The sequence below is a fragment of the Pongo abelii genome, chromosome 14 (genome assembly GCF_028885655.2).
Source record: "Pongo abelii isolate AG06213 chromosome 14, NHGRI_mPonAbe1-v2.0_pri, whole genome shotgun sequence".
Lineage (NCBI taxonomy): Eukaryota > Metazoa > Chordata > Mammalia > Primates > Hominidae > Pongo > Pongo abelii.
The window spans coordinates 21433199-21447914 of NC_071999.2; the positions used below are offsets into that span (position 1 = coordinate 21433199).

Here is a 14716-nt window from a genome sequence, read left to right on the forward strand (position 1 = left end):
CTGTAAGTCTAATACTCTAAAGTAAAAAGTTAGGTGTGTTGAAAACCAAGCACAAAAAAATTGTTTCTTTGACTGCTTTAAAAAATACTCTTCATTATTTAATCACGTACGAAGTCTATAAAAATGTATCAGCAGTTGTACCTCAATGCCACTTATGTTTTCCAAAGTGCCAAATGTGTAATATCTGAGGCATTAATATTCAATAAATGCCAAGGTCTGGTGATCCATACAGACTGAAAACTATAACTGAGCTGCACTGGCATCTGAAAAACAAGACTTCAAACAGCTACTTAATTCTCTCAGTTTACATCTAAGTAACTATAATATGACAAACACAAAATTCGTGACCTCGAAAAATTCAGAGAACACAGTTAGTAGACAACAAAGCCAGAAAAAAATTAGAATACAACTTGGTAAATATAAAGAATACACTATATTGAACATAAAGAGGACCAGGTGCAGTGGCTCACACCTGTAACCCCAGCACTTTGGGAGGCAGAGGCAGGAGGATTGCTTTAGCCCAGGAATTCGAGATCGGAACATAGTGAGACTCCATCTCTACAAAAAAAATGTTTTTAATTAGGAGGGGCTGGTGTCACACACCTGCAGTCCCAACTACATGGGAGGCTGAGGTAGGAGGATCACTTAAGTTGAGGAGTTCAAGGTCACAGGGCGCCATGATCGTGCCACTGAACTCCATTCTGGGTGACACAGTGAGAGCCTGTCTTAAAAAAATTTTCGACCAGGTGCGGTGGCTCATGCCTGTAATCCCAACACTTTGGGAGGCTGAGGTAGGTGGATCACCTGAGGACAGGAGTTCGAGACCAGCCTGGCCAACACGGTGAAACCCCGTCTCTACTAAAAACACAAAAATTAGCTGGGCATGGTGGCGGGTGCCTGCCATCCCAGCTACTCGGGAGGCTGAAGCAGGAGAATCACTTGCACCTTGGAGGCGGAGGTTGCAATCAGCCGAGATCGTGCTACTGTACTCCAGCCTGGGTGACAAAAGCAAAACTCCGCCTCAGGAAAACAAAAACAAAAACAAAAAAACTTTCTGGCCAGGCACAGTGACTCATGCCTGTAATCCCAGCACTTTGGGAAGCCAAGGCAGGTGGATCACTTGAGGTAACGAGTTCAAGAGCAGCCTGGCCAACATGGTGAAACCCCATCTCTACTAAAAATACAAAAATTAGCCGGATGTAGTGGCGAGCACCTGTAATCTCAGCTACTTGGAAGGCTGAGACACAAGAATCACTTGAACCCAGGAGGCAGAGGTTGCAGTGAGTCGAGATCACGCCACTGCACTCCAGCCTGGGCAACAGAGCGAGACTCCGTCCTTAAAAACAATTTTTTAAATTATTTTAAAGAAAAAGATAACAGCTGGGGTGAGGAATCAGAAGAAATACATGACCTGAGTCTGAACAGATATTCTCCAAAAGAAAAAAAGAAAACATGGTAATTTTTCTGGATTATGAACCTCTCTGAAACTCCAACGGAAGGTAAGACCAAAAAAAATGTTAATCGATACAATTAAGTGTCCTCTGACGAAGTGTGTACACAGTATAAGAGATTCAGTCATCATTTCCAAGTAGTCATTCAAAAAAGATTTACAAATATGAATGATAAAACACAGAAAACCATTACTAATAATCATAGCATATGATTAGGCTAACCATATCTCCTGGTTCACCTAAGAAAGCCCATTTTATGCCTATTGTAGGAAGTATTTTAATAGTATCCATGTTCATTTGTCCCAGTTTGTATGAAAAATTCTATGGTTTCCCACACATCATTAGATATTATTAAAACTATTAAATAATCTTTGGAGAAGTGATCAAATAACTCCAACACCTGGTTAAAATTGACACATACCTTCAACCAATTATCCCAAATCAGCAAAATCCTACAAATCAATTCCAAGAATATGTGTAAACATTACAAACTTATATATATGTTTGTTTTTATTTGATCACAAAAGTCTAAGTTAAGTTACAATTACGTACCATGCCAAATATTGAGAAAAATCCTTGGCTTGTAATTATTTTAATGAATAAGTAAAAACATTAACAACCGAAACTAGTCACAACTAGAACATTACATATGAGACCATTGCAATGTCTGTTATTATCCATTTTGATTTTCACCAACATGTCCAAACCACTGGGACTAGGCCATCATTATACCATAAATAAGCCTACCAGTCCAGCAGGTCACACTGAAATCTGACATCAAATCCTTCAGCAAATAATTCTTTAGTTATTTCCATAACTTAATGAAGAGGCCATAAAAATCCCTTGTAAAATGTGTCTTTTGTTTGAATGCTTCAGGAGTTTAGACTTCAAAAAACAAATCTTCTTAAGCAACATAAATTCCTCATTAGAGCTTTAAAAATTGTAGAAAAAGAGGGACGGCCATGTGGAAACCACAAAACTGTAACTTCTGCTCTGGAATCTTCACAAACCATCTCAGAAAATAAATTTGTATCTATTCATTAGTAAATAACAACGGGATCACTCTTCTCTGACAGCATAAATTAATGGAATTATTTTTTTTACTGGATAGAGTTTCTGTTTTTCAGTTTTAAACATGCCACATCAGGGAAAGTTAGGTTACGATTAAAGCAAGAGATGATAGATGAACAAAGAAACAACAACAAAAAGCCCATGCAAGAGGCAGGAAAAGAGGCTGACTGGTTAAAGAACAGGCCAGATTCGACAATACTGATCAAGAGGGGTTCACATTTGAAAGAACAGTGCTTTATTCCTCTACTGACTAGAATTAAAGGGATTTTGGCCGGGTGCAGTGGCTCACACCTGTAATCCCAACACTCTGGGAGGCCGAGGTGGGCGGGTCACGAGGTCAGGAGTTCGAGACCAGCCTGACCAACATGGTGAAACCCCGTCTCTACCAAAAATACAAAACTTTGCCGAGCGTGGGCTGGGCGTGGCGGCTCATACATGTAATCCCAGCACTTTGGGAGGCCAAGCGGGCGGATCACCTGAGGTCAAGAGATCGAGACCATCCTGGCCAACATGGTGAAACCACACCTCTACTAAAAATACAAAAATTACCCAGGCGGAGTGGCGTGTGCCTGTAGTCCCAGCTATTTGGGAGGCTGAGGCAGGAAAATCACTGGAACCTGGGAGGCAGGGGTTGGAGTGGGCTGACATCATGTCACTGCACTCCAGCCCGGCGAGACAGCAAGACTCCGTCTCAAAAATAAAAATAAAAATAAAAAATTAGCCAATCGTGGTGGCACGTGCCTGTAATCCCAGATACTCGGGAGGCTGAGGCAGGAGAAACACTTGCACCTGGGAAGCAGAGGTTGCAGTCAGCCAAGATCGCACCACTGAACTCCAGCCTAGGCGACAGAGCGAGACTCCGTCTCAAAAAGGAAAAAAAGATTTTAAAATCCCAGGTATAAGCTGCAATGCAGCGACTCTTTACCATTTCTTCCCATTAACTTTTGCTCTGGTTTATAACCATGACTACCAATGAACCTTCTGGATACTAATTTGGATTCCTCAGGAATCCTTGGATCTGGAATATGAGGTGCTGTGCTTGGTGAGCCTTCTAAAAACACTGGAAAAGAATATATAAATGAATAGATTTGCATTATTCTTCACAAGCTCTATGAGTTTGGTAATATGAGCCACTTTTTATAGATTCCCTTCAACTCTCGGATTCAGAGGTCAGCAAACATTTCAGGTAAAGGGTCAGGTGTAAATATTTTTTAGGCTTGGCAGGCCATGTAGTCTCAATACAGTCTCACATAGTTGTGTCACAACTACTCAAATCAGTTTTCGCAGGGCAAAGAAGCTATAAGCAAAACAAAACAAAACACAAAAAGTGTTACAAAAATAGGCATCATGTGAACCGAGCCTGGTCTATTCTAATCTGTCAACCCCTCGTCTGGATGAGACAATTAAAATTATTAGAACTATGCACGCAAAATTAATGCATAGTTTGAGATAATATGTCCTGCACATATAGTCTGAAAGCCCAAATCAAGGTTGCCACACCCAAATTCTGCAGGGTACTATTCACGTAGAATGTCATACTGTTTGAACCATGTTCTAAAGATGGATATATAACCATATGCAGTGGTATGCAACTGTAGTCCCACTATTCAGGAGACTGAGACAGGAGGATAGCTTCAGGAGGTCAAGACCAGCCTGGGTAACACAGGGAGATCCAATCAAAAGAAAGAAAAAAATGAAGAAAGATAGGTGCAGCAGCATGCCTACTCTCCCAGCTACTTGGGAGGCTGAGGCAGGAAGATTCACTTAAGCCCAGGAGTTTGAGGCTGTGGTGTGCTATAATCACACTTGTCAATAGCCACTGCACTCCAGCCTGGGCAACACAGCAAGATACCATCAATAAAGAAATCAATTGTGTCCTATATAAATCTTACACCATGTTGAACCACATCAAGCATGCCTTCCACTAACACTCCCAGGACCCATGAAAAATTCAACTATTTTCATTTCAATACGTCTCATTTCAATACAAGGCCAGTAGTTTTGAATCTTCGTTGACAAAAAGAAATAAGCAAGGTGTAGAGTTTTCTTTAACACGTAGATCTCCTGGTACCAACCTAGACATACTGAATCAAAATACTTGGGAGGACTGAATCTCAGGCATTTTTCCTTAAGTTCCACAAATATACTGCAAGGTTGAAAACTACTGGATTTAGCAAAAAAAAATGTAATCAAAGATCAATGTATTACAATCTACCTGGATCACAAAACAAATCAATTATTAGTAGTATGATCTAGGAACCCACATTTTTAAAAAGCTCCTTGAGTGTTTATTACGTACATTGGAAAAACACTGTTCTGCTGGGCACAGTGGCATATGCTTGTTGTCTCAGCCACTCAGGAGGATGAGGAAAGAGGACTGCTTGAGCCCAGCCTGGGCAACATATCAAGACCCCATCTCTAAAAGAAAAAAAATGTTTTACATTGTCCTTGGAAGAAGCACTACACTGTTAGCCTCTGCCAACATTCCCTTAATCATTCTGGCCTCACAGTCCCTCGGGTGCTACAATGGAACGCCTCTGACAAGCAAAGAAATACAACTGAGTCAAACTGTTGCCTTAGCATACAACATACCTTTATTTTCAAGTTTATTATGTATGTTGAATAAACTGTGTTGAAATACCTAGGGCTATTCCCGACTACTCAAATGGGACTAATAAGCTTTAATAGCAAGTCAGGTATATTTAGTTCAATGCAGGAAACCTGAAAAGGGTATGAAGAATTATTCTTTTCTTTATTGAAAAGGCAAACATTAATATGTACCACACAAGAAAAAGAAACTTCTCAGCTGGGCGTGGTGGCTCATGCCTGTAATCCCAGCATTTTGGGAGGCCAAGGCGGGCAGATCACCTGAGGTCAGGAGTTCGAGACTAGCCTGGCCAACATGGTGAAACCCCATCTCTACCAAAAATACAAAAATTAGCTGGGCATGGTGGCAGGCACCTGTAATCCCAGCTACTCGGGAGGCTGAGGCAGGAGAGTCGCTTGAACCCAGGAGGCGGAGGGTGCAGTGAGCTGAGATCATCCCATTGCACTCCAGCCTGAACGACAAGAGTGAAACTCTGTCTCAATAAATAAAAAAAGAAAAAGAAACTTCTCAAATTTTAAAACCAAGTAACACACAATTTAAACATCACCCCAATTTTCCTAACCCAAATATTTCATAAATGATACAATAACTAAAGCTAAAATAAGATGGATGTTTGGATATTTTTATGACATTAACATTTTCCCAAAAAGCAATGTTTACTCCAAGAAACTGCATCAACCAAATGCTAGAACTAAAATCTGTCCTTCAGTCCAATGCAGATTTTTCCCATAAAGACTGGTAAGTACTGAAGTGTTTAAACTACTTAATCTACAGTTGGTGGAGTAACTTAATATGAAAACAATCACAAGACAATTATAAAAAACAATCACAAAATTCTCATTGCTTCCAGAATCATAGCTTTTAATGTGTCCGAAAATTGTGATAAGTAGAAAATTTCCACTTAGTAAATACTGCCTGGAAAAAAAATTGAATACACTCTATATTATGGTAAAGACAAACCTAAATGGAATTAAGACATATTATTAAAATGTATACATTCTTAAGGCAGTTTACTCATGTTATCCTAAATGAGTAAAAAATGTTGTTTAATTTATAGTTACAACAGCAATTATCAAAAAGTTTGTCTTCTAAGGAAAAATCAAGTATTAAATAAAACTGACAACTGATATTGATGAAGTACTGGCTTACATCCTTGAAACTCTTAAAAATATATTCCCATGTGTCATAAAATTATGATCAAGTTGAAGGCTGACAAACAAAAAGATGACCAGATATGACAAGTGTTTTCACTCTTTCTTTGTTACATGAAATTATTATTTAAAACGTGAAATATGTAAATCAATATTTATTTTATACTTAAAAGTCCCATAACTCTTAGTTGTGTTGGAATATTTCTATTAGGAAGACAAGAAGAGAAAGGTGGCATCTTAAAATTAACAAAGAAAATCAACTTTACTCATTATTTGGACAAGTTGAACACTTACCATTTGATTCCTCCCTTTAAACTGAACAGTGAAATAAAGAGAAAGCACATAAGAGGGCCTAATTTCAAAGCTTAAACACGCACACGCACACGCACACGCACACACACACACACAGCATTAAAATTGTTTAACAATTTTCTCCAAAGACAGTTTTCAAAGTAAATGAAGAACAACTGACAGAATGTCCTCAATGCATTCTTAATACAATGCTTTCCTATTAATATATTCCCATTAACACAAAATATTTGAGATAGGTAAAGCGTTCATTCATATTGCTTTTAGTGCTTAAGTTTATAGTAGTAAGAGGCACTGTGAAGCTTGGAACCAAATAAAACTGACACCAAAATAATGAAAAACTTGTGTAGATTCATATCATTTCTAATCACAAATAAACTTATAGAACACTAGTCAGTGTTACACAATTATCATAACTCATTTACATACTATTTGAAATGCGGATACCCCAAAATGTTAAGAGCATAGTAACTTTGTGGTCTATCTACCACAAATACTAATTTTAAAATTTAAAAAAAAAAAACATAAATATTCCAGCCCAGGTTTCCACAGACTCTATAAAAAGGTCAGAAAAAAATATTTTAACTTATTGTGGGTCACAAATCCTTTCAAATATTCTTCTTTCTTTTGCAATAACCCTTTAAAAACATAAGCACCATCAGTATCTCTGTGGTGGAATAATAAAAACCAGGCAGTGGTCCCAGGCTAGAGCTTGCCAACTTACACTCTAGCCAAATTAATTTTATCATGATGCTTCAAGTATGCGATACATACTTTAAGAAACTACTAGAAAAGAAGGTATATTGTCACCTAATGCTTTTCTATGAGTATAATCTTATGAAACCATAGATAATCTATTTTAGAAATGTCGGCTGGGCGCGGTGGCTGACACCTGTAATCCCAGCACTTTTGGAGGCTGAGGTGGGCAGATCACTTGAGGTCAAGAGTTCGAGACCAGCCTGGCCAATATAGTGAAACCCCGTCTCTACTAAAAATACAAAAATTAGCCAGGTGTGGTGGCGTGCACCTGTAATCCCAGCTACTTAGGAGACTGAGGCAGGAGAATCGCTTGAACCTGGGAGGCAGAGGTTGCAGTGAGCTGAGATCATGCCACTGTGCTCCAGCCTGTTCGACAGAGCAAGATTCCGTCTCAAAAAAAAAAAAAAAAAAAAGGTTACTAAAATATTAAAGACAGGAAGAGAAAACCTATAGACTAAAAGAGGCTGGCTGTAACAGCCAATTCAAAGAAACCAAATGTTTAAAAAAAAAAAAAAAATTAAGACCTGTGCAAATCTGGGCTTTAATTAGTTAAAACGAAAGAACTGAGCATTTTAAAATATGACAAAGTCCTCATCTTTTAGAGATACATGCTGAAAATAAAATTATATGAAATCAGGTATTTTAAATAACACAAATTGGGAAATAAAGTGGTTATACTTAAAGATGTAAAAGATCGGCCATATGTTTATAAGTGTTATGGCTGATGATGAGTACACACTACAATTCTTCTGTACATGTCTGAAATCTTCCAAGAGATGTTTCAATATTAGTACGTGGTGAAAATCAGTCAAGTGGAAATGATGTATATATCAAGATTTCTAATTTAATAGCATATATTTTTTAAAGATCAACTAATAGGAAAAAATATAACATCCACTTCATAAAACATAGATATTATCTTCAGAAACTAATTTTACTTTACCACCTATGAGAGATTAAGAAAATCACTAATTTATCAAACATGATGAATTTAGAAAGATTAGAAAAGACTACTGTATAAACCAAAATCTAAAGCATTCTAAATATACATCATAAACCTGAAAATATAAAATCATTTTAGTTAACTAGTAGTTTACTTACATTTTCCATGTAGTTTGGCTTAAAGCCCTCTTGCTGTCGCCTCAGTTCCTCCTGTTCTCTGTGTCGGATCATTTCTTCCTCACGCCGCCGATGCTCCTCTTCATGTCTGAAAATTTTTTAAATAAAAATTTCAGCATCATAACATGTGAGCTGTCATTGGACATTTTACTTCATGTAAAATAAAATCATTTATGCAATCACGTTATGCCAAACCTGTAATCACGACTGACCACGGCATCCTAAATTTACCTTCCTTCTATGTCACTCTAAGCCTTTAATAAATCAAAAAAGCCAAAGAAATAAAGTAACTTAGCTACGGTAAATCAGAAAAACAAAGTAAAATCATAACTAGGATAGTTATTTGTGTATATTCAAGAAATTAAGAGTCAAAAAAAGCTGAAACATGTACTATCTTACTATAGAAAGGAAAAAATCTCAGCCAGCCATGGTAGCTCACACCTGTAATCCCAGCACTTTGGGAGGCTGAGGTAGGTACATCACCTGAGGTTGGGAATTCAAGACCTGCCTGGCCAACATGGTGGAACCCCATCTCTACTAAAAATACAAAAATTAGCCAGATGTGTTATAATCCCAGCTACTCGAGAGGCTGAGGCACCAGAATAGGTTGAACTCAGGAGGCAGAGGTTGCAGTGAGCAGAGATCGCGCTACTGCACTCCAGACTGGACAACAGTGAGACCCTGTCTCAAAAAAAAAAAACAGAAAAAGTCTGAGATCTACTGATCTATCACTGGCACTGCACAGTTCTTAAAGCCACTCAGAACATATCCAGAGACAAGCCACCTCAAAAAACCACAACGCCTAGACAAAAATCCTATTTCCAAAAGGAAGCCTTACCAACTCCTCTCTCCCCATATTCATCAACCCACTGAAAGAAATCCCCTGAAGCAGTGTCAGCCCACAATCTGCTTTTAGAAATTAACTGTTATACCATAAACATTTACATTACTGTCTACAGTTACTTTTAAGAGGAAAAATCTATATAGTAATATTGAAGTAACAGACTCACAATATATTGGCATTTAAACCAATGCAAATTCAAATATACACAGGTTGACTTTCCCTAATCCAAAAATCTGAAAGCATTTCTGAATCTTTCTAAACCTGAAATGCTCCAAAATCTGGATTTGTTGTTGTTGTTGTTGTTGTTGTTGTTGTTGTTGTTGAGAGAGGGTCTTACTCTGTCTGTCACCCATGCTGGAGTGCAGTGTCCCAATCTCAGCTCAGATCACTGCAGCCTCGACCTCCCAGGCTCAAGCAATCCTCCAATCTTAGCCTCCCAAGTAGCTGGGACTACAGGCACGCGCCACTATACCCAGATAATTTTTTGTACTTTTGTAGAGATAGGGTCTTGCCATGTTACCCAGACTGGTCTTAAACTTCTGGGCTCAAGCAGTCTGCCTGCCTCAACCTCCCAAAGTGTTGGGATTACAGGCGTGAGCCCCAACACCCCGGCTGGAACTTCCTGATAGCCAACATGATGTTTAAAAAAATGCTCATTGGAGCATTTCAGATTTAGGATGCTCACCTGGTAAACACAATGCAAAGGTGAAAAGGTGAAAAAATCCAGAATACTTATTCCGGTATCACCTTTTCACACTGAAAAGGTGAAAAAATCCAGAATACTTATTCCGGTGTTAAACACTTCCCATAATGGATACTCAAGGTGTATGCCCTCCACCAATAAAACTGCAAAAGTAATTTATATAGTGAAGGCTGTATAAAGCTGATGCCCCATTATTAGGTCTCGTTTTCCAGATTACTCTTATAACGTATTTTTCCTACATTTAGAATTGCAAATCCTCAAATTTCAAGATACCTTGTTCTTGTTTGTTGCACAACACTCCCGCTAAATCTGAGTCCACCAATTAAAAGATACGGTGATTTCTTCTATTAGCAGAGAAAAAACTCAGAACTTCATGTCAGACCACATGAACAAAAATGTTCCTAAGGGATTTCAAGCAAAATCTGGACTATTTTAAGATTGTTGTCTTACTCTCTATATAACTCTTAGTATAATCCTTAAAAATAATCTTCAAGTAAATTGGTTAATCTATTTCCTGGATATTAACATATTTCATACATTTTACTGTGAAGAAAATACTTCACATTCATGGGCGTGGGTGGCGATGGGAAGATCCAATAAAGGCCAAATGTGTTGAAATTCAGTTTTTCTCATTTTAAAAAGGGTCAATATACTCATAATATACTAATACTACTTATAAAAAGAGTCAATATACTAATAATATACTTATATGCTCAGTGGGATCTGGGGCAGCACCCCATAATCAACCACATTAATATTTCTGCAGTAAGATAAAACATTCACACTCCGGAGATAATAAGGGTTTCACATAACAGGAGTTCAGATCAACTTTTGCCGTCAAATGGATTCACGTCAGATTGCCACTTGAATAAGGATACACAGAAAAACTTTTGGCAGGGCGCGGTGGCTCACGCCTGTAATCCCACACTTTGGGAGCCTGAGGCAGGTGGATCACCTGAGGTCAGGAGTTCAAGACTAGCCTGGGCAACATAGTAAAACCCTGTCTCTACTAAAATACAAAAATTTGCTGGACATGGTGGCGCGTGCCTGTAATCCCAGCTACTTGGGAGGCTGACGCGGGAGAATCGCTTGAGCCCAGGAGGCGGAGGTTGCACAGAGCTGAGACTGCGCCACTGCACTCCAGCTTGCACAATACAGCGAGACTCCATCTCAAAAAAAAAGAAAAAAAAGAAAAAACACCAACTTTTTAGTCTCAAAGCTTCCGAATTACAAAGACAATACAGTAGACACAGTGACCTTGTTGGGGGCCCACTTCTACCACATAATTTTAAATGAACAAACCTATTTCCAGTAAACAGCAATGTAGCACAAATGTGCAGGGACATATGTACACACAGATATATACTGTGGCATTATTTATAAAAGCAAAAGGTCAAGGACACATTAATCAGTTATAAATGGGAGACAAGGTTCACTGACACCTTGGGAGACAAGAAACACATCTGTTACAGAGGTGGATTACTATCTACTGGCATGAAAGAATGTCTGCGAGGCATATGTCAGGAAAAAGGGCAAGTAAAAGAATGGTATTGCTATTACTGCTTTTAAAAAACATTTTTATGGCCGAATTTGGTGGCTCACACCAGTAATCCCAGTACTTTCGGAGGTGGAAGCAGAAGCGAAGGTGGGAGGATCACTTACTTGAGTGACAGCCTCTCTCCACAAAAAATAGAAAATATTAGCCAGTGCCATGCACGGTGGCTCATGTCTGAAATCCTAGCATTCTGGGAGGCCGAGACGGGCAGATCACTTGAGGTCAGGAGTTCAAGACCAGCCTGGCCCACATGGTAAAACCCCATCTCTACTAAAAACACAAAAAAATTACCCAGGTATGTTGGCGTGCGCCTGTAATCTCAGCTACTCAGGAGGATGAGGCAGGAGAATCGCTGGAACCCGGGAGGCGGAGGTTGCAGTGAGCTGAGATCATGCCACTGCACTGTAGCCTGGGTGACAGAGCAAGGCTCCATTTCAAAAACAAGAAAAAAGAAAAAAAAAAAACCTATATATATATACATATTAGGCAGGCATGGTGGCACACGCTTGTAGTCCCTGCTACTAGGGAGGCTAAGGTGGGAAGATCATGAGCCCCATGAGGTGAGACTGCGGGGAGCCGTGATCACACCACTGCACTCCATTCTGGGTGACAGAGTGAGATTCTGTCTAAAAAATAAAATAAAAATCATTTTTAAAACCATAGAAGAGGGTATGAAAAAGTTTGTACCACATTGGAAATGATTAGGGGAACAGGAGCATTGCCCTTGCGATTATACCACGCAGAAGATTCTATAATCTGAATTTAATGACAGCATACAGAAACATTCCTGTTGTCTATATATGTTTGCTTTCAATTATTTCTACTCCACAAATGCTTTAATGACCACCTTTATAATTATATAAATTACCTCTTCAGGTCAAGGATTGCTTTCTAGGTTATATTCACAAATGCAACTACTAAGGAGAGGAGAACTAATAATTATGACAAATTTTAAATCCTTCATGTTACATTTAATTGAAAACTAATAAAATTTCAATTTTACAATTTGTTTTATTGTGAGGCCCATTAATTATTTACAGGTCTCAAATATTCTTGCAGGATTCTGAAAGATGCCTACTGGATGAAACCTCCTTGCTGTTACTGTTCAGCACTATGGCTCCACATCTAACACAGAGCCCAAGACATAAGAAGGGCTTTATAATAATTCGCTAAATGGCTTAAGAAAGGAAGTAGGGGCCAGGCGCACTGGCTCACGCATGTAATCCCAACACTTTGGGAGGCCAAGGCCGGCAGATCACCTGAGGTCAGGAGTTCGAGACGAGCCTGGCCAACATGGTGAAACCCTGTCTCTACTAAAACTATAAAAATTAGCCTGGCGTGGTGGCAGGCGCCTGTAATCCCAGTTACTTGGGAGGCTAAGGCAGGAGAATCTCTTGAACCCAGGAGGCAGAGGTTACAGTGAGTCAAGATTGCGCCACTGTACTCCAGCCTGGGCGACAGAGCAAGGTTCCTTCTCAAAAAAAAAAAAATAATAATAATACAAAAATTAGCCAGGCATGGTGGTGTGCGCCTTTAATTCCAGCTACTCAGGAGGCCGAGGCAGGAGAATCGCTTGAACCTGGGAAATGGAGGTTGCCGTGAGCCGAGATCGTGCCACTGCATTACAGCCTGAGCGACAGAGCAAGACTCCGTCTCAAAAAAACAAACAAAAAAAAAAAAAAAAAAAAGAAAGGAAGGAAGTGGGGCTGGGTGCGGTGGCTCATGCTTGTAATCCCAGCACTTTGGGAGGACAAGGTGGGCTGATCATCTGAGGTCAACGGTTTGAGACTAGCTTGGCCAACATGGTAAAACCACGTCTCTACTAAAAATACAGAAATTAGCCAGGCAGGGTGGTGGGTGCCTATAATCCCAGCTACTCGGGAGGCTGAGGCAGGAGAATCACTTGAACCAAAGAGGTTGCAGCGACCGAGATCGTGCCACCGCACTCCAGCCTGGGCGACAAGAACGAAACTCTGTTTAAAAAAAAAAAAAAACAAAGAAAGGAAGTGGGTAGGTGAGTAAATGGGTGGAAAGAGAAGGAATGAAGGAATAAGTGAACAAATAAAGTGTTCAAGTCACAGGCTGAACCAGTTCATGTAAGCCCCTCATCCTGGTCTTACTTCGGTACCTGCCACAATCTCTGAAGAATTAACTTACCTATGAAAAACTGAATAATTTATTTATAGCATTGAAAGTAAAACCAGAAACTTGTGTACTCCAAGTACATTTCTCTCAAAATGTACTGTCCTAGGCCAATTTTTCTATCTTCCAACTAAAGTAAAGCACAAAGGCAGAATTCAGACTATTTGGCCTGTTAACAAATAAAGCTATCTTACTTGGCAGCAGCCTCAGCCAGATAAATCTCTTCAATTTAATTGTGACAATTTTCTTCATTTGCTCCATCTTGCAAATATACATGAGTTCCCAGACATAGTCTTTTTTTCTTTCCTTTATACATACTGCAAAACTACTCAAAAAAAAATTTTTTTTTTTGAGATGCAGTCCCCTCTGTCACCCAGGCTGGAGTGCAGTGGCGCGATCTCCGCTCACTGCCAGCTATGCCTCCTGGGTTCAAGCCACTCTCCTGCCCCAGACTCCGAGTAGCTGGGATTACAGGCGCCCGCCACCACGCCCGGCTAATTTTTTGTATTTTTAGTAGAGACGAGGTTTCACCGTGTTTGCCAGGATGGTCTCGATCTCTTGACCTTGTGATCCGCCCGCCTCGGCCTCCCAAAGTGCTGGGATTACAGGAATGAGCCACCGCGCCCGGCCAAAAACTACTCAATTTTAAGGCAAGTTGTTCACACTTCTTAAATCAAGATTCTTACAGCTGATTTCAAAAGAAACTCCCCAGCCACCAGGAAAAACTAAGATTGTAACAGATTTATCACTGCCTGTATTTACTAGAATTTGGTCAAACATAAAGGTTACCCATCAAATTATCACCTCATATTGAGATATTTTCAGTTAATTGAATTTTAAATTGAATCTGATGCCCCTGTATACTGAGATTACATAATAAAAAAAAAATCATGCAATAAAAAATTACATCTTCAGGCCGGGCACGGTGGCTCAAGTCTGTAATCCCAGCACTTTGGGAGGCCGAGGCGGGCGGATCACAAGGTCAGGAGATCGAGACCATCCCG

General features: G+C 39.5%; 1 protein-coding gene across 5 annotated transcripts in view; it reads right to left on the reverse strand.

Annotated features, from left to right (window-relative positions):
• PSPC1 (paraspeckle component 1) overlaps nucleotides 1-14716 on the reverse strand; it is a 105701-nt gene that overhangs the window by 46388 nt on the left and 44597 nt on the right. For all 5 annotated transcript variants that reach the window (XR_010136847.1, XR_010136845.1, XR_010136846.1 and 2 more), the window contains exon 6: nucleotides 8451-8556. Coding sequence is in view for 2 of the 5 variants with exons in the window: in XM_054529370.2 (XP_054385345.1) it covers nucleotides 8451-8556 (106 nt within the window). In the remaining 3 variants the exon portion in view is untranslated. The remainder of the gene's footprint in view (nucleotides 1-8450; nucleotides 8557-14716) is intronic.